This window comes from Gopherus flavomarginatus, chromosome 10, assembly GCF_025201925.1.
Source record: "Gopherus flavomarginatus isolate rGopFla2 chromosome 10, rGopFla2.mat.asm, whole genome shotgun sequence".
Taxonomy (NCBI): Eukaryota; Metazoa; Chordata; order Testudines; family Testudinidae; genus Gopherus; species Gopherus flavomarginatus.
The window spans coordinates 70,552,061-70,572,959 of record NC_066626.1 but is presented as its reverse complement, the minus strand read 5'-3'; the positions used below and the strand labels follow the sequence as shown (position 1 = coordinate 70,572,959).

General features: G+C 41.3%; 1 protein-coding gene across 8 annotated transcripts in view; it reads left to right on the top strand.

Annotated features, from left to right (window-relative positions):
• The window catches only part of KALRN (kalirin RhoGEF kinase), an 805,383-nt gene that overhangs the window by 399,155 nt on the left and 385,329 nt on the right, over nt 1–20,899 (top strand). For all 8 annotated transcript variants that reach the window (XM_050916883.1, XM_050916882.1, XM_050916885.1 and 5 more), the window contains exon 9: nt 8,836–9,066. In XM_050916883.1, the coding sequence (XP_050772840.1) occupies nt 8,836–9,066 (231 nt within the window). The remainder of the gene's footprint in view (nt 1–8,835; nt 9,067–20,899) is intronic.

Genomic DNA, 20,899 nt, shown 5'->3' with positions numbered 1-20,899 from the left:
CTTACAGGCTGGCCAAGAGACAGGCTGCTTCGTTACCTTTCCTAGGCATCCTGCAATAGTGAAGTTGCTATATAGCCCTGACCAAATTGCTTTCTGTTTGGAGTAAGTCCCTGCTTCAGTTCAGTTATTCTAATGGGGGTACTTTGCACGCCATCCGCTCTTTTCACTATCATCAAAGTCCCAAGACAGGAAGCCACGGAGATGCCAGGTCTTTATCACAGCAAAAGATGTAAAAGACTTGCCTTAGAGTTATATCCATTTGTATAAGCTGGTTCTCAGTAGAGAAATAGGCTGTTTCAGATCTAAAGAGCTTGTATAAAAAGGACAATGTCAAGGTTGCTAAGACTAAAAACTGCCTTATGGCCCTTTGGCAAAAGTCCTATTAAGATTTTCATTATGCTTTTTCCCCTGAATTGATCCAGCTTGCAGCAGGAAATAACCCTCCACAAATAGCTGACATTCAGTGCAAATCAATGCAAACAGACCAGTGTCCATAGCATGTTGAGAAATAATCTACAGATGTCATAATTTGCTTAATGCTTCTTTTTTCTCATCAGAGGTTCTCCTTTCTTGTTCTTCACTTCCTCACACTCAGAAGGCCATGTATTATTCTTGACTAGTTTTCTGGCCAAAAAGAGCTGGACCTAGTTCCTTACAGTGCCTGCAAAAGCCTCTCCCAAACTGGCTAGTAGAAATATGTACAATAACTGTAGTAATAGTCACTGGACCAGTCAAGGTACCAGGCAACAGAAAATTTGTCTGGAGGCTGAGCACTTCTCCTCTGTTGGGCAGTGTAGGTTAAAATGTGCCCTGTGAAGGCCAGGAAGGCAGTGTACCCAAGAGAGCTGGATAATGCACAGATTCAACTTCTTCCTAGCCTCTGCCAGCTATACAATCCCCAGTGGGCCTTAAAACTGCTCTCCCATGCCAGAGCTTCCTGGAGAGGATGATGATTGAAATACTGCCTACCCTCCCCAGAGAAGGATCCTCCAGAGTTCAGTGGCCTTCACTGGAATAGGCAGGTGGAGTCTGCCCCTCTGTACACCAGCAGGGGTGGATCTAGCTCACCGTCCTTACTTTTGCCATCATATAAACTGTGAAGGACGGATCCCTTTTCAATGTTTAGAAAGAGCTTCTTTATTTTCCCATACCGGACAAAGAATATTCAATTAAATATCAGCAAGATAAGGAAATGTGTATATTAAAGTCTCTTTGCATAATATATGCTTAAAAGGTTCTTAAATAAGCCCACTGCTACATCTTACATTATATGCCCCTGATGTTTTCATCTTTGATATTCAATCCCACAAATCGGAGTTAAGATAAATAATAGTTAACTTTCAAGAGAAGACTTCAGAAAAGGCTAATGCTCTGTCCCAAACTCATCCTGCTGGATACCAGCTTAGAGAGATCATCTTTCTTATTCAAAGTACCTGAAAGCACTTTCCCGATCAGTTACATTAGCCAGAGGTTATTGCAATGATTTTGGGACCATTTGTACGTCTCCCCAGATGGGACTGCTACTGAATCTTGTACAGAAGAACTGCAGGTGTGGCAGACTGTATAGGCAAACTGAGAAAATCTTGGTGACTTCTTGAAGTAACTATGACTATTACGGGTTTTGTCTGTTCAGCGGAGTGTTAATATTGTTTTTAAACTAAATTTTGAGTAGATTTCCTTTTTTAAAAAATATTTATTTCTAAAAATAAAATCTAAGTGGAATGAATTTTTAAAGCAAGCATTTACCCATTAGCCTACAGACTTTAACCCTTCCAGTGTGTATGTACATTTTAAGGCCCTTATTAAATGCAGCTGTTAAAAATGTGTATTATTTTTGCTGCGGCTTCTTCTGAGATCATTATGACTTATTAAACATGTAGTTGTTTAGATCATTTAAATATTACATTCCCAATAGATTTATTTGAACAATGTTAACAGAGCGGTGAAGTTGAGTATGTTACTTTGAATATGTTCATCACTTGCCCAAGGCCAACTGTTGAGTTGCAAAGCTCGCATTGTAGTTCAGGTGTCCCGTTTCCCATCCCTGGGCTTATTCCTCTAGATGATGCTTCCTGTCAACATATTATAACATTGTCACCTCCTCCTCCTTGATAGGATAGTCAGAGTGCTGAACTCTCAGCAATGATGTCAGAATTGTGGCATGGGCTATCCTTTCCTTTTCTTCAGAATGGTTGCAAATCTCTACATATATAAACTGCAATTCAATAGTTATATTTAATGCAATGGAGGGTGCTCAGGGGTCAGAACTCTTACTTTGAGACAATGCAGATGACACTATATTGCTGAAAGTTTCTGCTGCAAGGTATTGTGAAACTTTTTGGAGATGCTCACCAAGAGCTTCATACAGTGCCCGTTAGAGTCTCATTTTGACTTCACTGCACTTTTGCTCATGAACATATGGGGTCCAGTTTCTGCTGTACTCAAGCAAAGCTCGCAGATAGTGGATGCAGGAGGTGGGGGGAGGAAAGACTGACAGAGAGTCAGTTCAGTTTGTTAGCTACCTAGGTATGACAGCTTTAGCTTATGCTACTGGCAAAAGATCTTCCACCATCAGAGAACTGGGAATAATAGAGCCCCCAAGAGGCCCCTCTACACCTCTTATACTGGGTGGGGCAACTCTGGCGGATGAGCTGGTGGAGCTGGTGCAGGAGCCACCATCTTTATATCCCCCTCCACAGGAGGAATTTTTCAGGGGTTTCTCTGGCCTGTGGGAGTTCGTTTTATACTGCCAATATGATCAATGAACGTTGTGTCACACAAATATAATTGAGATGCCCCCTTTAGTTCAACCTGTATTTTTAAAATCACTCTTGATGTTAGAACTGTTTGCTGGGGAAAGGAGAAGAATGAGGGGAATACAGAATTCTAGAGTGAAGCCCAGTTGGTGTTGATGAGTAAACATCTTGCTAAATGTGATTGCACCGAGTCTAGTTCATTCTTTGTCCCAAAAGGCACAATGCATCTGCTGTGAAGACCATTCCCTGACTTAGCTCAGCTATATCCACTAATCTGCAGAGGGGACCTTAGTCTGGTCACTTGCTAGGCTCTCAGCATTCTGCAGGCCCAACTGGTAGGATACTTGGGATTTAAAATTCACTTCTAGTTATATAAGAAGTTCATAGTAACACCTAGCTGGAGAGTCTGGGAGCCAGACTGTAATTTTCAATGCAAACAAGAAAGAAGCATGAATCAGACTAACTTGTTCATATATAGAGTTCTCATGTATAATTCACAGGGGGTGAGATTCTTCCTGGGTGTAGGTACAGCATGAGTCTAGGCACATTTAAGCCTTCAAAATAGGGTAAAAGTGGAATGCAAATAGTGCATAGGCCCTTTGCTTATTTTCTGCACTGGGTGAGTTTTACCAATGGTGCTCAAGTGTATTTCTCATAGATTGGCTTTTTTTAAAGTTGTGATGTGACCAGCTAAGCAGGAATGTTAATGCTGCTGTCCTTGAACAATCCTTGAAAAATGCAAAGCATTCACATGCAAGGCAATTCAATGACTTATTTTTCAGTTCTAAGGAGAACTCTGAAAGTGATTGAAAAAGCATTGTAACTAGCTACCCAGACTGGTGAAACTATTCATTTATCTTTTCAAATCCATTCATTAGCTAATCTTTCAGTACACAGCTCTTTCATGTCCTTTGGTTGGGGGGTGGTATAGCATTCATAAAAGAAACACTTTTGGAACAGGAACTTTTGAACTGAAGAAAGGTCGATGAGTCATAGAAGGTGTGAAGGACTAGGAAAAACTCCTGTAATATTTTATGAATATTATGTGTATCTCTGTTTGACTATTATTGTTTGTGTGTTATGTAATTACCAAGAGGGTTAATTCCAGCAGGAGCAGGTTGGCAGGAAAGCAGACCAAGACTGATACTTAATGGGACAATACAGGCATCATTCCCCTTGAAGTTTGGCTCTGGCCTTATGGGAGGTAAATATCAAGTTGGTCCCACTGGGCAAAGGGCGAGCTTCTAACCTCACTGTGACGGGTTGGATGACAGAAACCCCGTGGGGGTTGCCACCTGATGTGCCAAGACTACTTCTGCCCCTGCTTTCCTGCCCTGGCAGCTTAGGACCTCAGTGCCCTGCCTGGTTTGAGCCAGACCTGCTAGCCTGCTGCAAACCCAGACCCAGGGTCTGAACCATGTCCCCTAACTGCTGTAGGCTTAACTGAAAGCAATGTACAGAAGTGTTCCTGTCTTTAACACTCAGATGTCCAACTCCCATTGGGATCCAAACCCCAAATAAATCCGTTTTACCCTGTATAAAGCTTATACAGGGTAAACTCATAAATTGTTCGCGCTCTATAACGCTGATAGCGAGAGATGCATAGCTGTTTGCCCCCCAGGTATTAATACATTCTCTGAGTTAATTAATAAGTAAAAAGTGATTTTATTAAATACAGAAGGTAGGATTTAAGTGGTTCCAAGTAGTGACAGACAGAACAACGTGAATTACCAAGTAAAATAAAATAGAACATGCAAGTCTATGTCTAAGAAACTGAATACAAATAAAACCTCACCAGTTCCAGTAAGCTTCCTTTTACAGACTAGTCTCCTGCTAGTCTGGGACCAGCAATCACTCAGACCCCCTGTAGTTACTGTCCTTTGTTCCAGTTTTTTTCAGGTATACTTGAGGGTGGAGAGGCTCTCTCTTTAGCCAGCTGAAGACCAAATGGAGGGGTTTCCCAGGGGGTTAAACAGACTTTCTCTTGTGGGTGGAGACCCCCTCCTCACTCCTATGCAAAGTCCAGCTCCAAGATGGAGTTTTGAAGTCACATGGGCAAGCCACATGTCCATGCATGACTCATTTTTTACCAGCCAAGCCACATTCCTGGGATGGGTCAGATGTGGATTGGCATCTTCAAGTTCATTGTAGGGTTAAGTGGTTTTTGATTTGGCACTTAATTTGCACTTTTCTCAAGAAGCTGACCAAATGCTCTGCTAGGCTAGTTAAAGTCAAACAAGTATACAGCCAATATTGCTAACTTCAAGTACAAAAATGATACATGCATACAAATAGGGTTAATAGATTCAGTACTATAATTCATAACCTTTACAGAGATACGTTACATGGCATATGTAGCACAAAACCTATTCTAGTTTTATCATATATACATTCATAAGCATATTCCATAAAGCCTTATCGGGGGAACTGTCACAATGGGGTTGGTCACACTGGGCAAAGGGCCAGCTTCAAACCTCAGGGGCCCTTCAGGTGGGAAGCTGAAACAAAGGCCTTTGAAGTGGATACAAACCTGAGTCTCTGATGTTCTGGAAGGAGGAGGGACAAGATTACAGGTGATCAAACTGTCCCCTCAGACTCAGAGGGTTGGGTACTGGGGTAAGCTAGATCTACCTAAGCTTTAGGTAAGACAGATGCAACTAGACTGTTGTGTAAGAAACCCCTTTTCTTGTTGTTACTTTGTTTGGTTTACTGTATGTGCACATTGATCACAGCCCCTAAAGGGAAATCTTGTAGAACAGTTGAATCCAGTTGGGCCTGCTTGAGCACTCATGGCTAGTACACAGAGTACTGTCCCCTGGGATCCAATTTAAAGAGAGTGAGAATTGTGAGACAGATGAAGGCAAGCGGCCTAACACCTTAGGGGACTGCATTTACAGAGACTGAAGGGGGCCAATGGAGAAGCTAGCCTTGAACTTTGACAGAACATTTCCAGAAATGTTCTCCAAAATAGAGCATGTCCATAAATGCAGTTTTCAGAGTGATAGATGTGTTAGTCTGTATCAGCAAAAACAGAGCATCCTTGTGGCACCCTAGAGACTAACAAATGTATTTGGGCATAAGCTTTCATGGGCTAGAACCCACTTCATCAGATGTATGAAGTGAAAAATACAGGAGCAGAAAGTGTGAGTAACAGTAGGGAGAAATTAGTATTGGGGAAATTAAGTTTAGGTTTTGTAATGAGCCAACCACTCCCAGTCTTTATTCAGGCCTAATCTGACGGTATACAGTTTGCAAATTGGTTTTTGAACGTTGTGATTCCTGATGTCAGATTTGTTTCCATTTATTCTTTTGCGTTGAGACTGTCCGATATGGCCAATATACATGGCAGAGGGGCATTGCTAAACTCTGCCAGAGGGCTACCTAAACGAAATTTCCCCAATACTAATTTCTCCCTACTGTTACTCTCATCTTCTTGTCAACTATCTGTAATGGGCCACTCTCTTACCACTTCAAAAGTTTATTTTTTCCCTTGGTATCCTGCTGTTTATTGATTTCTCATTAGACTTACCTCGCACTTGGTAAAGCAACCCGCCAGCCTTTCATGTATTTATACCTGCTCCTGTATTTTTCACTTCATGCATCTGATGAAGTGGTTTCTAGCCCACAAAAGCTTATGCCCAAATAAATTTGTTGGTCTCTAAGGTGCCACAAGGACTCCTCATTATAAATGCAGTTATCACCTATACAGTTATCACTTATGCACTTACAAGTAAATCTAATGAATATCTTATCTGATAGCATGTGTTCTGCATCTTCTTTCAGAAAAGGTTCTTTAGTCTTCTCTGTTTGGACTGACTTTGCTCTCACTAACACTTGTATAAAAAGTAACTACACTTGAAATTAGTATCATTACAACAGTGTAGGGTGACCAGATGTCCTGATTTTATAGGAACAGTCCCGATTTATGGGTCTTTTTCTTATATAGGCTCCTGTTACCCCCCCACCCCATCCCAATTTTTTACATTTGCTGTGTGGTAACCCTACAACAGTGTAAGAGCAGAATGCAACCTATGGTAAAATATAAGGCCACTAACAGCAACGTATGGGTGTATGGGAAGCTATGCTGGTAGAAGGGTTGAGCTTCTGATTAATGGGCAGATTCCAAAAATGTATGGTCCAGCTTGTTATCCCCACTTTGACAACATTATTTGTATATGCCTCTGTCTCAGCTTTCTCTGCTGAAATCCTCATCTCATCTGTATCATTTTCTTTTGCCATCCCTATTGGAACTCCATCATCTGTGTCCACAGCAGGCTGCAGCTCCCCTGACTCCAGCATGTATAGATTGCTTCTGCCCATTTTCATGAGCAAAGGAATTTGAGTATTACCTCACCACCACTCACCCACCCACCCACCCCTCCCTAATCATTTCCAAATCTGGTTTAAAACTGTCCTTTGTGTTTAAAAAACTGCAGAGATTTGCCACAGCGTATTTTACAACCGTCGGTGACCTTCTGTTCCTGGTAAAAACCAGTATAAATCTAAAATAATGCCATTGATTTCACTGAAATTATTCCAGATATATTCTCCTGTAATTGACTGGGAAGCAACATGATCTATGGAAAGTGCATAGGATTGGGAATCAGGAGTGTCTGACAGCCTTACTATATGACTATGGGCAAGTCACTTAATTTCTCAATACATCAATATTCCTATCTGTAAAATAGGGATAATGACACCCATCTCTGAGAAATATTCTGAGATGTACTGATAATGCTAAGTAGTAGAAATGGTCAGAAAAACTTTGAGAGAGGGTCTATTGAAATCTAAATGTCAATTTTTGCCTACATTTATTTACGGAACTAAAAAAGGGAATAAGTAAGTTCCAGCAATGTTGAATCATCCTCTTCTAACATTTCCATAACTAAACTTTTTGTTTTATTCCTATTGAAATGACTTTTTGATGAGAATTTTTTTAATTGTGTTATATAATATAATTTTTAAGACATCTTAATTGAAATGAAACTCTGATCTGAATTTTTTTTTCTGGAATGTTCTTTTGTGAAGAATTTTGAAATGTTCAGCCTTTGTTCCTAATTGGAATGAAAATATATTTTGAAATTTCAAAAGCCTCTATAAAACTGAATTTGCATTCTGTCTTCAGCTCTATTTAGTACTTATAGTGTTTTATATTAGTTACTGATATCAGAGCCACACATTGACTATCCATGTATTTCTCAGATCCCCTCTTACAAGACTCCAGCACCCACACTGGTTACATTAAGATAGTTGTAGTTCATTTACATTTTGCATTTTATGGCTGAAATTTTCAGTGGGTTCCATGAAATACACAAGAAATACAATTTGGATGCATTATTTTGCGTGCATAGAAACCCTTTATGTGTGTAAATGCAGGGTTTCATGTGTGAAAATGATTTCACTTGCAACATTTGCATGCAAGTTTCTCGGGCCCATTGAAAATGTAGGCCTGTAGTTTTCTCTGAACTATTCATGGGGAAGAAAAGATACGTTGGAGAAGGTTAGTACTGCCACTTACTAATTTATTTTCTCTTATCTTACTGAGTGAAGGAGAGCATGAATTTCACCTTTTGGAATTTGCATTCATACGTCATAAGCTCACAAAGAAATGACTCCGACTGTGAATGTTTTAGTCATCTGTGTATTTCTGAAAATGCCACCTCCTCACCAGGATGTGTCTATGTCTCCTGCCTCCAAACGCCACTCATAACACAACATTATTTGTCAATTAATTTTCAGTGCCCAAATGTCTGCGAAACATGCAGTAGTTCAGTATCTATCTAGGTATCTGTTGCCTTATATGGACCTGTCACTTCAGTTCCTGAGGTCCTACTGAGCAGTACAGTAGGACCACTGTGAAACTGAGGCAGGTGATGATGAATACATAAGTAAAAATAAAAAAAATAAGTTGCTCAAGGTTTCCTGTCTTTTCCTTCTAACAGAGCCATTTATTGGGGTATGGGTGGTGGGGAAGAATTGGGAGGATGAGACTATTCTTGCTGCAAGCTGTCAGATGTTAAAGAAAATGTTATCAGCGCCAATGAAGTTGTCCCCTCGAGACTCAATCTTTTTCTTTCAGGTAAGCCAGGATGGGAAGGCTTTGCTGGATGTCCTGCAGCGTCCCTTGAGCCCTGGAAACTCTGAATCTCTTACTGCTACTGCTAATTATTCCAAGGCTGTCCACCAGGTCTTGGATGTGGTACATGAAGTCTTACATCACCAGCGGCGCCTAGAGAGCATCTGGCAGCACAGAAAAGTCCGATTACATCAAAGGCTGCAGCTCTGTGTTTTCCAGCAGGATGTTCAGCAGGTAATGTCATATGTTAGAGCGGTGAAATGAAAGTCTGAAGGACTAATACGTGTTATGGCTAGATCTCTTTGTAGCCATTACATTTATATGGTGACTCATCTGGAGGTAGAGTGACCAGACAGCAAATGCGAAAAATCGGGACGGGGGTGGAGGGTTATAGGAGCCTATATAAGAGAGAGACCCAGAAATTGGGACTGTCTCTGTAAAATCAGGACATCTGGTCACCCTATCTGGAGGATATTTGTTACCGCTCAGTATTATTACATATGCTAGATATACAGTACTATCCTATTTCACCATTCAGTACTTTTCAACTAACTTTTGTAAAGTTCTTCATTTCAGATGCCACCATTAATAATGTAACTTATAACAAGAGGCCTTTGGTAAAATGTTTAGAAGGTTAATAGCTTTTGGAAGTAGACAGTTGCTGATCACAGCTACAGTATGTGCTTTAGAAAAAGATAGGTAACAGAAAAAAGGTGGGTGACAAGGTTTAAAAAAAGGGAGAAGGGGCTGGGTGGAATAGTTTTGAATTGCCCCATTTTCCAGCTTGCCTTATGGAAACAATCCATATTGCTCAACAGAGTTTAGGTTCTTCACAATAGAGCACAATTTTCTTTTTTTGAGTGATCTCTGCGTATTCCAACTTGTGGGCTCCAGGTGCATGCAGTGACAGCCATTGATCAAACTGCACTAGCAGCACATCCCATGAGTGTAAATGTGCAGAGTCCATGTCAAAGAACTTCAGCTGAAAGTCAGTAACCTTCATATATGCAAACGTCCATTTTGAAGAACTTTGGTTACAGATAAGTTGCCTTCAATTTCTTAGGGGGGAAGCTATAAGAATATGATAACTAACAATAATCACAAGAGTTCCATGCTAATAGCTGCCCTTTTGTACACAAGCATGAAGAACAAACATTGCAGGAGTCATCTCACTTCCAACTATGTGATATGTTAAGGGGAAGGCTACTGGCTAAGATTGTGTGCTGCTAATGTGGTGCCTGCTGTGAGTGAAGGGGCTGTGGGTGCTAATCCTGATATGACATATATTTAAATCCTTTTTTATTTTTAAGTCACCTCTTTACAGTGAAACTCAAGGAAGTGGTTGAGGGAGTGGAGTAAGCTCTCATAAGTGTGTGAGGAAGGCAGGAACTGAGAACTTATAGGGACAAGCTAGCAGAACCCTGTGATGGTCTCATGTATAAACAGTTCAGCAATAAAAACATAGAGAATTGCTAGCATAGCGCTCCCTTGCAAATAGATACATTTCTTACCAGGCTTGAGCATTTTGTGGGCAGCGTTTTTACTACTAAGGTGAAAAACATTACTTTTACTCAGCTTTTATTTAAAATCAAAATATTCACAACAGTGTTAAGGCCATAATTATATAAAAGAGATGCTCAGTTTAAGGAACTTCGCTTACATTATATGTCAAAATATGTATGCTGCATGATAATGAAATCTGGAAGCTGCATATTAAAGCATCCTTATATGACTGAGTGAGTACTGAGTTTCAGTACTAGCATATCCTGGCAATGTCTGAAATCCAGAAATGTACTCCGATGGGACATCGAAGTAAAACATGCAAAAATCAAGTAAATATTAAAGTTTGTATTGCAGCCTTCATTCACCCGTAAGTCACAGATTGTGCTACATTCCAAAGTGGATTTGTGAGTAGCCTAAGGAAGACTAGTCCAAAGTGATGTAAGAGACACCTTCTTTCAGTATTTTGGGTCAAGTCCTGCCTCCCTTACTCTGGTGAGCGATCCTGCTGAACTCCATAGGACTACTTGTGGGGTAAAGTGAGCAGGCTTTGGCTTATTAGTGAAACCCTTTCAGTCCTCTAGACTCCTCCTCTTCCAGTTAATGGGCAATTTTGTCATTATCTTCAACGAGAGTGGGTCTGGGTCCTTGGTGTGTATTATAACTGCTACATTAGTGAAAAATAAATTTCACATGAGCAGAATCATTTTAGAATGCATCACTGCAAAGCTTCGTAGTGTTCCATTGGCAGCAACCTTTCCAAATTTTCATTATAATGGGTAGTTATTATCTAGGAAGCAGCAACTTAAGACAGAAACTCATCTGTCATTGGCACACACTTACTCTTAGAGGCATCTTTTTACCCTACTTATAAAATGGCAAGGAGGAGATGAATCATTTTGTGCTTTTAAACATCTTTAGTCTTCAAGATAAATGCATCATAACTCAGTAAATGAAATTACCACCTAAACAGACTCAGAAATGTGAGATAAAAGTTTACACGGAAAAAAGATTTTGGAATATGATTTGCAAAATGGATCAGTATTTTTCAGGATCATTCCTATAGATCTTGCTTGGCACAGGCACACCCTGCTATGATTCTTATATTGGCAGGAATAGTTTAGGTCTGAATTCTGTCACTAACAAATTAATAAGTATACAGATGAATTAAAATATATATTTGGAGATTGAAATGTACCAAGTAAGGTAGAGGGATGTCAGAGTCCATCAAAAAAGCTGTCTAAATGGTCTATGCGTGATGCCTCAAACTTGCAGCTTAATGCTTTCAGACACTTTGGTGGCAGGTTGCCCTGCCAGATGTCTAAATGTGGCCGATTAGCACTTCTTTATTTTGCAGCCATTATTCCCTTCCCATGAAACCTCTCAATCCTTCCTATAGGATATACTCCCACACCCCTCCAGCAGTGAGAGTGATATGTTTGATCTTCTCTCAGCTCATTGCCAGTGCTGCTCCTTTAATTGAAATTTGATTAGTTTGGCTGCTTCTCAGGGAACACAGCAGCAAGCCAGGAGACAGATACTTTATTTGCAGATAGAGTTTCCTTTCATGTACAGAAGTCTTGAGTCAGCTGAGGCAGCTACAGGATACTGCAAGGAACCGTGCTTCTCATGGCTGCTGAAGGCTAAATGGGAGAAGGGCAGGATGTCAACTAGTTACAGACAAACTTTGGTCTCTGGCTAGGAAGCAAATCACTAGGTGATAGTGACTTGGACAGTGGTGGCCCTGTCTCATTTCTCATTGTTTGAGGACAGTTTTTGAGAAGGGCATGCTGGACACAGCACCAGGCTCACCTGGATTTTTCTGACTTCATAGATATCTGTTATCCTAGCTTTATGGCCAGATATATGAACAGAGACAAATTTAATTTTCTTGGTTGACTATCTTCCTCTGGACAGAGGCCTGGTGTCCATGTTGATATCATTACATGTATTAGCAGCCACTGGTCTGAAGTGTTTAAGGTGTAGCTGACACATCTGTAGGATTTTGTGGAGTGGATAGGGTTGTTCTTCAGTGGGTTGTGGGGCGTAGCTGTCCATCCCCTCTGATGTGGTCTCATTCTCTTGCATCTCCTGTTCAGTATATATATGAAACTACTTGGGGAAATTGCGATACATGTGGAGATGCAGTGCCATCCGTTTGCTGATAACCTTCAGCTGTACATCTCCTTCTCATAAAGTGGATACCTGGCTTTCTCAGATAGGTCCTTGGATGAGGCTGAGCCAACTGATGCTCAGTCCAGAAAAAATCTTGAGGTGGTGCTGATTGGCAGAGGGAGCAACTTGAGAAATTGGGGAGGGGAGAGGGGAGATTTGTGACTGCTGATCCATTGTTGGAGAATGTCCACCAATTGTCTAACAGTCTTCCAAAATTGCAATATTTTTGGATCCCTGAGGTGTTCTTGGATCTGAGGTAGCTCATGCAGAATGCATCTGCCAACCTTTTTAGTGGAGTTAGTCAGTGTGAGGAGATGCATGTGTGTCCCAGGAACTGCAGTTCCATCTGCTTGTTTATGATCAAGCGGTATCAAGTGGAGTGCCCCAAGGGTCGGTCTTGGGGCTGGTTTTGTTCAATATCTTCAATAATGATCTGGAGGATGGCATGGATTGCACCCTCAGCAAGTTTACATATGACACTAAACTGAGAGGAGTGGTAGATATGCTGAAGGGTAGGGATATGATACAGAGTGACCTAGACAAGTGGGAGGATTGGGCCAAAATAAATCTGATGAGGTTCAACAAGGAAAAGTGCAGAGTCCTGTGCTTAGGACGGAAGAATCCCATTCACTGTTACAGACTAGGGACCAAGTGGCTAGGCAGCAGTTCTGTAGAAAAGGACGTAGAGATTACAGTGGACTAGAAGCTGGATATGAGTCAACGGGGTGCCCTTGTTGCCAGGAAGGCTAACAGCATTTTGGGCTATATAAGTAGGAGCATTGCCAGCAGATCGAGGGACATGATAATTCCCCTCTATTCAGCATTGGTAAGGCCTCATCTGGAGTACTGTGTCCAGTTTTGGGCCCCACACTACAAGAAGGATTTAGAAAAATTGGAAAGAGTCCAGTGAAGGACAACAGAAATGATTAGGTGGCTGGAGCACATTGTCATAAACAGATAGCTAAGGGTTAATGTTCTTTTACCTGTAAAGGGTTAACAAAGGGAACCAAACACCTGACCAGAGGACCAATCAGAAAACAAGACTTTTTCAAATCTGGGTGGAGGGAAGTTTTGGGTGTGAGTTCTTTGTTCTTTGTCTTGGTTTGGTGACCCTCTGGGCTCTGAGAGTGACCACAGGAATCTCCAGGCTTTCTAATCTTCTGTTCCCAAGTTGTAAGTACAAGGATAGTAAGACAATAGGTTTATATTGGGTTTTTTTGTATTTACATGTGTGTAGTTGCTGGAATGTATTAAATTGTATTCTTTTTGGATAAGGCTGTTTATTCATTTTTTCCTTTAAGTAATTGACCCTGTATATTGTCACCTTGATACAGAGACCAATTTTATGTCCTTTTTCTTTCTTTTTAAGACCTGTTTGAGTGTTTTTCACTGGTTATGGCTAAGAAACGAAGGGAGGGGGAAAATCTCTGTGTTAGATTTACTAAGCCTGACTTTGCATACCCTCTGGGTGAGGGGGGAGAGAGATTTGATCTCTCGGTACTTGTGTTTCAAGGACTTGAAGCAGGGAATCTCATAGAGTACCCAGAGCGGGGAAATCTGGGAGGAGATAAAGAGGGTGGAATCCCTTTGTTTAGATTCAAGGAGCTTGAATCTGTATATCTCTCCAGGAACCCAGGGAGGGAACACCTGGAGGGGAAGAGGGAGAAGGGAAGTGGGTTATTTCCCTTTGTGGTGAGACTCAGGGCATCTGAGCCTTGGGGGTTTGCCAGGGAAGGTTTTGGGGAGACCAGAGTGAGCCAGACCCTGGAATTCTGGCTGGTGGCAGCGATATCAGATCCAAGCTGGTAATTATGTTTGGAGGTTTCATGTTAGCTTCTCATGTTCTGAACTCTAAGGTTCAGATCTGAGTAGGACAGTTGTGACACACATGATTTATGAGGAGAAGCTGAGGGAACTGGGATTATTTAGTCCGCAGAAGAGAAGAATGAGGGGGAATTTGATAGCTGCTTTCAACTACCTGAAAGGGGGTTCCAAAGAAGATGGATCTAGACTGTTCTCAGTGGTAGCTGATGACTGAACTTGGAATAATAGTCTCAAGTTGCATTGGGAGAAGTTTAGGTTGGATATTAGGAAAAAACTTTTTCACTAGGAGGATGGTGAAGCACTGGAATGGGTTACCTAGGGAGGTTGTGGAATCTCCTTCCTTAGAGGTTTTTAAGGTCAGGCTTGGCAAAGCCCTGACTGGGATGATTTAGTTAGGGATTGGTTCTGCTTTGAGCAGGGCATTGGACTAGATGACCTCCTGAGGTCCCTTCCAACCCTGATATTCTATGATTCTGTGATCTGTCATATTCATAATGTGTCCATCATTGTAGTGACTAGTCATGATGCTAACCTATAGAGCCCTATGTTTTGACACTGCGCCACCCTTAGGAACCACCCCTCCTTGAATATACTAACAAGATATCAGAAATCAGCTGAAGTCCTATTGCTGGTCATTCCTATATGCACATTTTGGGGTACTTGAAGTTGGGTGTCTTTAATGGAAGGCACCTGGCTCTAGAACTTACTACTTCCATTTGTCTGTGTGAGCTGGAGTTTACTGACTTCTAGAGCCCAGTGCAAGACTCATCTTTGTAGCCAACCCATCACTTGATAATTCACTGTGGTTGGTTGGAGTGGTCAGATAGGTTGTGGGACATTTAGTTTAACACGCTGTTACACTTAATTTGTCAGGATGGTGCAGAGAAAGTCATTAAAAATCAATACAGAAATAAAGCTGGCTGGCAGGAGAAGTGCAGGTGGAAGGAGGAAGCACTATCTCCTCATAGGCAAGTACTTCACCATTAGAATGTGTTTTGATTTTCATTGGCTGGAGAAGCAGATCATGCCCAAACCTATATCTCTTGCATGGAGCATAAGGTACTGCCAACATAGCACCTGCCTGATTGTATACAGTACCTGGAAGTGTTGGATACTGCATGTGATACATATTGTCTATTTAGCCCATTTACAGAAGAGTGCTAAGGTTTATGAGGTACTTTATAATCCATTATTCTCCAGCTTTCAGACTAAAGGTCTTTGAAGGATTATATGTATACACTGCCACCACCACTCAATTTTCCTGATCTCTTCAGGGCAACTGGTAGTTCCCATTACACCTCTGGCAGCTTACTATATGTCTTGCAGCGTGTTTCAAAGACAGACCAAATTAGGCTATATACTCCCTTTTATGCTTTTATTTGCAAGAATCATTCTCATTGTGGCTCATCAAACAAATTTGCAAACAGTAAGAAGGAGGAACAAAATAATCAAGTCAAGTTCTTATTTACGGCCATGTGACTTAAGACATGGCACTTTGTAGAATAAAGTAGAATAAACTGCAGAATAAAAGCATAATGTGAAATATGTACCACACAAGCAGATCTGTCCCATACAAATCCCAAATATATAGTTAGCTATTGCCAACCACTGACAGATCAGTAATTAAAGCATTAAAATTCAAAGCATCACCAAGGATCTTCACAGCTCCTTCAGTCATTCCATCAAGTAATAAAATATGCTTATGTTTATCACTCCCAAGCTTAAATCTCAATTGTGTCACCTCAGAGCCTTCTCTGTTTCTTATTGGTTTATTAGGCATAAGTGGTCAATGCTGTCTGGAGTTCCTCTGACCTAGTAGTGAGAAGATGTCCCAATTCTGGAGTTATTGTCCAAAAGAAAAAGGTCTTCCATTCTCCAAAACCTAGAGATAGAGATGTCTTTGTTTTCAGTAAGCTGAATCTTTGTCATGCGTCTGACAAAGTGGGTATTCACCCACGAAAACTTATGCTCCAATACATCTGTTAGTCTTAAAGGTACCACAGGACTCTCTGTTGCTTTTTACTGGATCTTCTATCAATTATTCAGTCTTCAGTTCTCTGCCTTTGGTTTACAATATGATATAAATGTCTCAGCACACAGTTTGGACAGATCATAGAGTGCAGTGTTTCCCTACATGGCTTTCAGAGAGTTTACTTAATGTGTATGAATTTCTAAACCCCACTTTATGTCCCTAACAGCCTCTTATTTAGTACATGACAATTGCTTGTCTAGCATGAAGCAAGCATCCTCTAGTGTTTGTGTAACCCATACACTTTCTGGGTATGGTGTTCTGTCCCATGTCGTGGCACTGAGACTACTTAGAGAGATAAAATGAGTCTGTTCTACAGCCTTAGCTAAGAGGCAGTTGGCTTTTAGCTCATGCTGTAGACGCTCATGAACTAAGCTTCAGAGGTCCCCAGTTCAGTCCTGCTCACCAACAACCATGGTCTATCTGTGTTACATTTGCACAGTAAAGGACAGTGAATCTGTAGAAAAGGGTTTCCTCTTTTGCTTCCATCCCTGCTTTGTCACAGACCATGAAAAAAAACAACTTGGCAACAATTTCTTAATGGCAATTTGTTTTCCATTCTATTTGTTCTGACAAAAAATGAGCATCTTTTCAAGCAATATGAGTACCAGTCTAGACAAGAGAGAGGAGATGTGTGGCGTTCACTCACTGTTCTGAGGCAAAGGACTGACAGGATGGGACCTTTTCAGTAACTAATGCTGAATTTCTGTTAAGTTCGTTTGGAAATAAATAGGACTCTTCTACTTGGGTACTAGGTACATTCATTATGATCAGTACTGTGGCAAGGGATGTCAGATGAATTAATCAAATTTGGGCCACTTAAGTCAAGTGTGTATTGTCTAGTCATTTACTCATTTTACATGTAGACTAGAGTTCACTTAACTAGTTTAGGAGCTATCATTCTTCAGCTCAAATCCTTAGTGGCATGTTCAAGTGCACAGCTATTATTAAGTAGCATCCTAAGAATTTTCAGACCCTTTAGAGGGCATGGTCGTAGGAGGAGCTCAGTGCCCTCATTTCCCATTGAAGCATTTAGCATCCTGCAGGACTGGTTCCCTGGTGAGGGCGTGGGGATAAAAATGGGGTTTAATAAATATTATTCAAATCCTCCCACTTCCCAAAATGCTTTTAAATTAGGACCCTGTTCTTCCTAGAAGTAGCTTTTGCATATTCCCACTCCCCACCACCTCCTCTCAGCCACCATAGCAGGTCCTGGAAATTATAGAAGAGTACTGCTTATTGTTTGCCACACAAGCCTCCCCATCCACTGCCCTCATCAGCCGCTAGAGTTATATGTACCTCTGAAGATGTGTAGCAGTGATCATGTTCCCTCTGCACCACCCGGATGTACAGAATTGTAATATCTCTTTGGATTCGTACACAGTCATGCCACCACTGAGCACAGCCCCAGACACAGGATTGTGGCTAAAAGTTCTGAGTAATGATCTGAGTATTCATTCAGTAATATTAGTACTTAGTACTTAACATGTTCAGAGCAGGGTACAAAGATCAATTAATTAATCCTTCCCTCTGAAGCATCTGGCACTGGTCACTGTCAGAAGACAGGATACTGGGCTAGATGGGCCATTGGTCTGACCCAGTATAGCTGTTCCTGTCTAATCCACATTAGACTCCTGATGAATACAGTGATTACCATTAACAAGTAAGTAATTACGCTCAATTACCACACTCTGGCATAGATTCTAGGGTACCACACTTATTTCTGGTTTTAACTGCAGAGAAAACTGTAGCCTGACTGACTGCATTTGCAATGTTGATGTTTTAGGGGCAGAACTATGGAAAAGTATTGTTATCCCTGTTGTAAATATGGCTAAGCTGAGTCACAGAGAGATTAAGTGACTTGCCCAATATTGCAGCATAAATCAGTTTTATAGGCAGGATTAGAATTGCTTTACATCCTCAGTTACTACAGTGATGAGCATGGAATAGTTAGATGAGCAGTACCATGATCTATCAATTGGACTGCTTCATGAAAACTTCAAAGAAATAACAGTCTTTGAAGATTAACCTCTATTTGCTGCTGTTCTGATCGCTTTAAGATAGGTGTATTTCATAGAATATCAGGGTTGGAAGGGACCTCAGGAGGTCATCTAGCCCAGCCCCTTGCTCAAAGCAGGACCAATCCCCAGACAGATTTTTGCCCAAGATCCCTATATGGCCCCCTCAAGGATTGAACTCACAACTGTGGGTTTAGCAGGCCAAAACTCAAACCACTGAGCTATCCTTCCCCTACGAGTTACAGGTAATAAGTCAAACTGAACTTTTCCAGTGACTTGGGGCTTGATCTAGAACCATTGAAGCCAGTGGGACATATAAGCACAGGAGCAGACTCTTTCAATTAAAGATGATGATTTAGAATCCATCTAACATCCAGGCCATCAGAACTTTGTTGGCATTTAGCAGTCTTGAAATCATAGCTTGGGAAGATAATTTTCAAACCACTTTCATAACACAAAATTCTGCTCTTAGTCTCTCCTGTGCAAGCCTAATCAAGTCAGGTTTATTCCACATGTGTGTAAGCTAGAGCAGAATTTGATCATTTAATTTAAACTGAACCTTCATATGTTTGGAGAATCTAATAAAATCCATCTCCAAGAGTTCCCCATTTCTCATATTATTTAAAACACTGTAGAAGTTTACTACCCTTTTGGTCCAATATATATTCCACTGACTGTAAAAATTACCAGGAGACATGATCCAGTTCAAATGGTGTTAATTGAAAGATAGAGAGCCAGGTCCTTGGCTGCACAGCATTCTAACCCTGGAGGAACAAGGTGTAAAGCTCACATTTGGTCTTCCCAGTCCTCCTGCTAGCATGTGCAAGGCCAGTCCCACTGTGCTGACTTAGAGGAGCTTTAGTGTTAACTTCCATCTGTTGTGAATGGCCAGAGGGAGCAGAACTCATTCCTGGAATCTGGTATCATATAGGAATGTTCAGGCCATGCTCTGTTTCCTCTGACTACCAACACCTCCTTTACCCTGCTGTACTGGAAGTAGAGAGAGGAGTGGCATAAGAGCACTCATGTTGTCACTATACAACTGAAGGATCCCCTTGCACTGGGCTTCAGCACCAGATTGCCCTGGAACCTCAACACAAAGCAGCTACGCTACACAGAAGAATCTTGCCCCAGTTTTTCTTCTATTGCTGCTCATTTCACAACTGAATGCTTCCTTTTAATTCTGAAAGACTAATAGTAGAGCTTTAGCAAGCAAGATCTATATCGAGGTTCTCAAACTTCATTGCACTGCAACCCCCTTCTGACAACAAAAATTGCCCCAGGAGGGGAGACTGAAGCCTGAACCCGCCAAAGCCCCACTACTCTAGATGGTGGGTTGGGGGCGGCAAAGCCCGAGCCTGACCGCTGTGGGAAGGGGTGCAAAGCTGAAGCTCAAGGGGTTAAGCCTCAAGGGGGGCTGCAACATGAGCCCTGCTACCCAGGGCTGAAGCCCTCAGGCTTTGGCTTCAGCTCTTGGCAGTGGTGCTCAGGCTAGAGCCCTGGGGCCCAGCAAGTCTAAGCCAGTCCTAGCAACCCCATTCAAAGGGAGTCGTGACCCGCTTTGGGGTCCTGACCCACAGTTTGAGAACCACTGCTCTATATTATGCACTGATACTGTGGTCAGTGCTGAAGAAGCCACAGAGGAACTGTGTGGCTGACCCTGGAAACACAATTTAAGGAAGAAAAATGTGTTTTTATGCTACAGATGATTGAAAGTTGGAAAATTATTTACTCCCTTGATAGGCTGCAGTGCCCCTATGCAATTGAGAAATTTACATTTTTGGCATGTTGGTATTTGAACACGCTGCTGAAAGGCTGTTTTGATATGGCTGGCTTTAAATTTCCACACCGAGGCTTAGACTCACCCTGCAAGCTTCTGATGAACATATGGTATAAAAATACCTTAGAGGTGTGTAGAGCTGTCAGCCTGAGCAATTAATTGCTTTAAATACTTTACAACCCAAAGAAAAACAAAAAGGACTGTTCTGAACTTCTAACAATGCTCCTTAAATACAGCTCAATGTTACCTGGCATTTTCTGTGCCAAAAATATTCACAAAAAACTGTTTTTAAATGATAACATTTTCATTTAATTATTTTTGCTCAGGAAATTCTTTATGGCTCATTGATTAACAATGCTCTATCCTGTGTGTAATTTGATTTAAAGTCTAATTTGAAATTAGTTAGGTACAACCATTCTTTCTTCTGCTCTATAGTTATTAATCTAAGCAGACTGTTCTTTTTTGTGCTTTAAACAAGCTCTGATTAAAAATAATAATGATGATAACTTACTAATTTCCACCTGGAGCAATAGCGTTACGGAATATACTTCAAGGCTAGGCTTTGGTTTCAAACTAAAGTTTACTTAGCCTTGATGTAAGACTAGAGCAAGGTGCTTTGATGGTCCCCAGGGAATAGGAGCTGAAGAAATCTGAACCAGCTAGCTTGATCACTGAACCTAATGAAGCCAGAAGAGGAACTAAAAAGTAATTCCTTTGAGGCCCTCTCTGTCCTTAAAGACT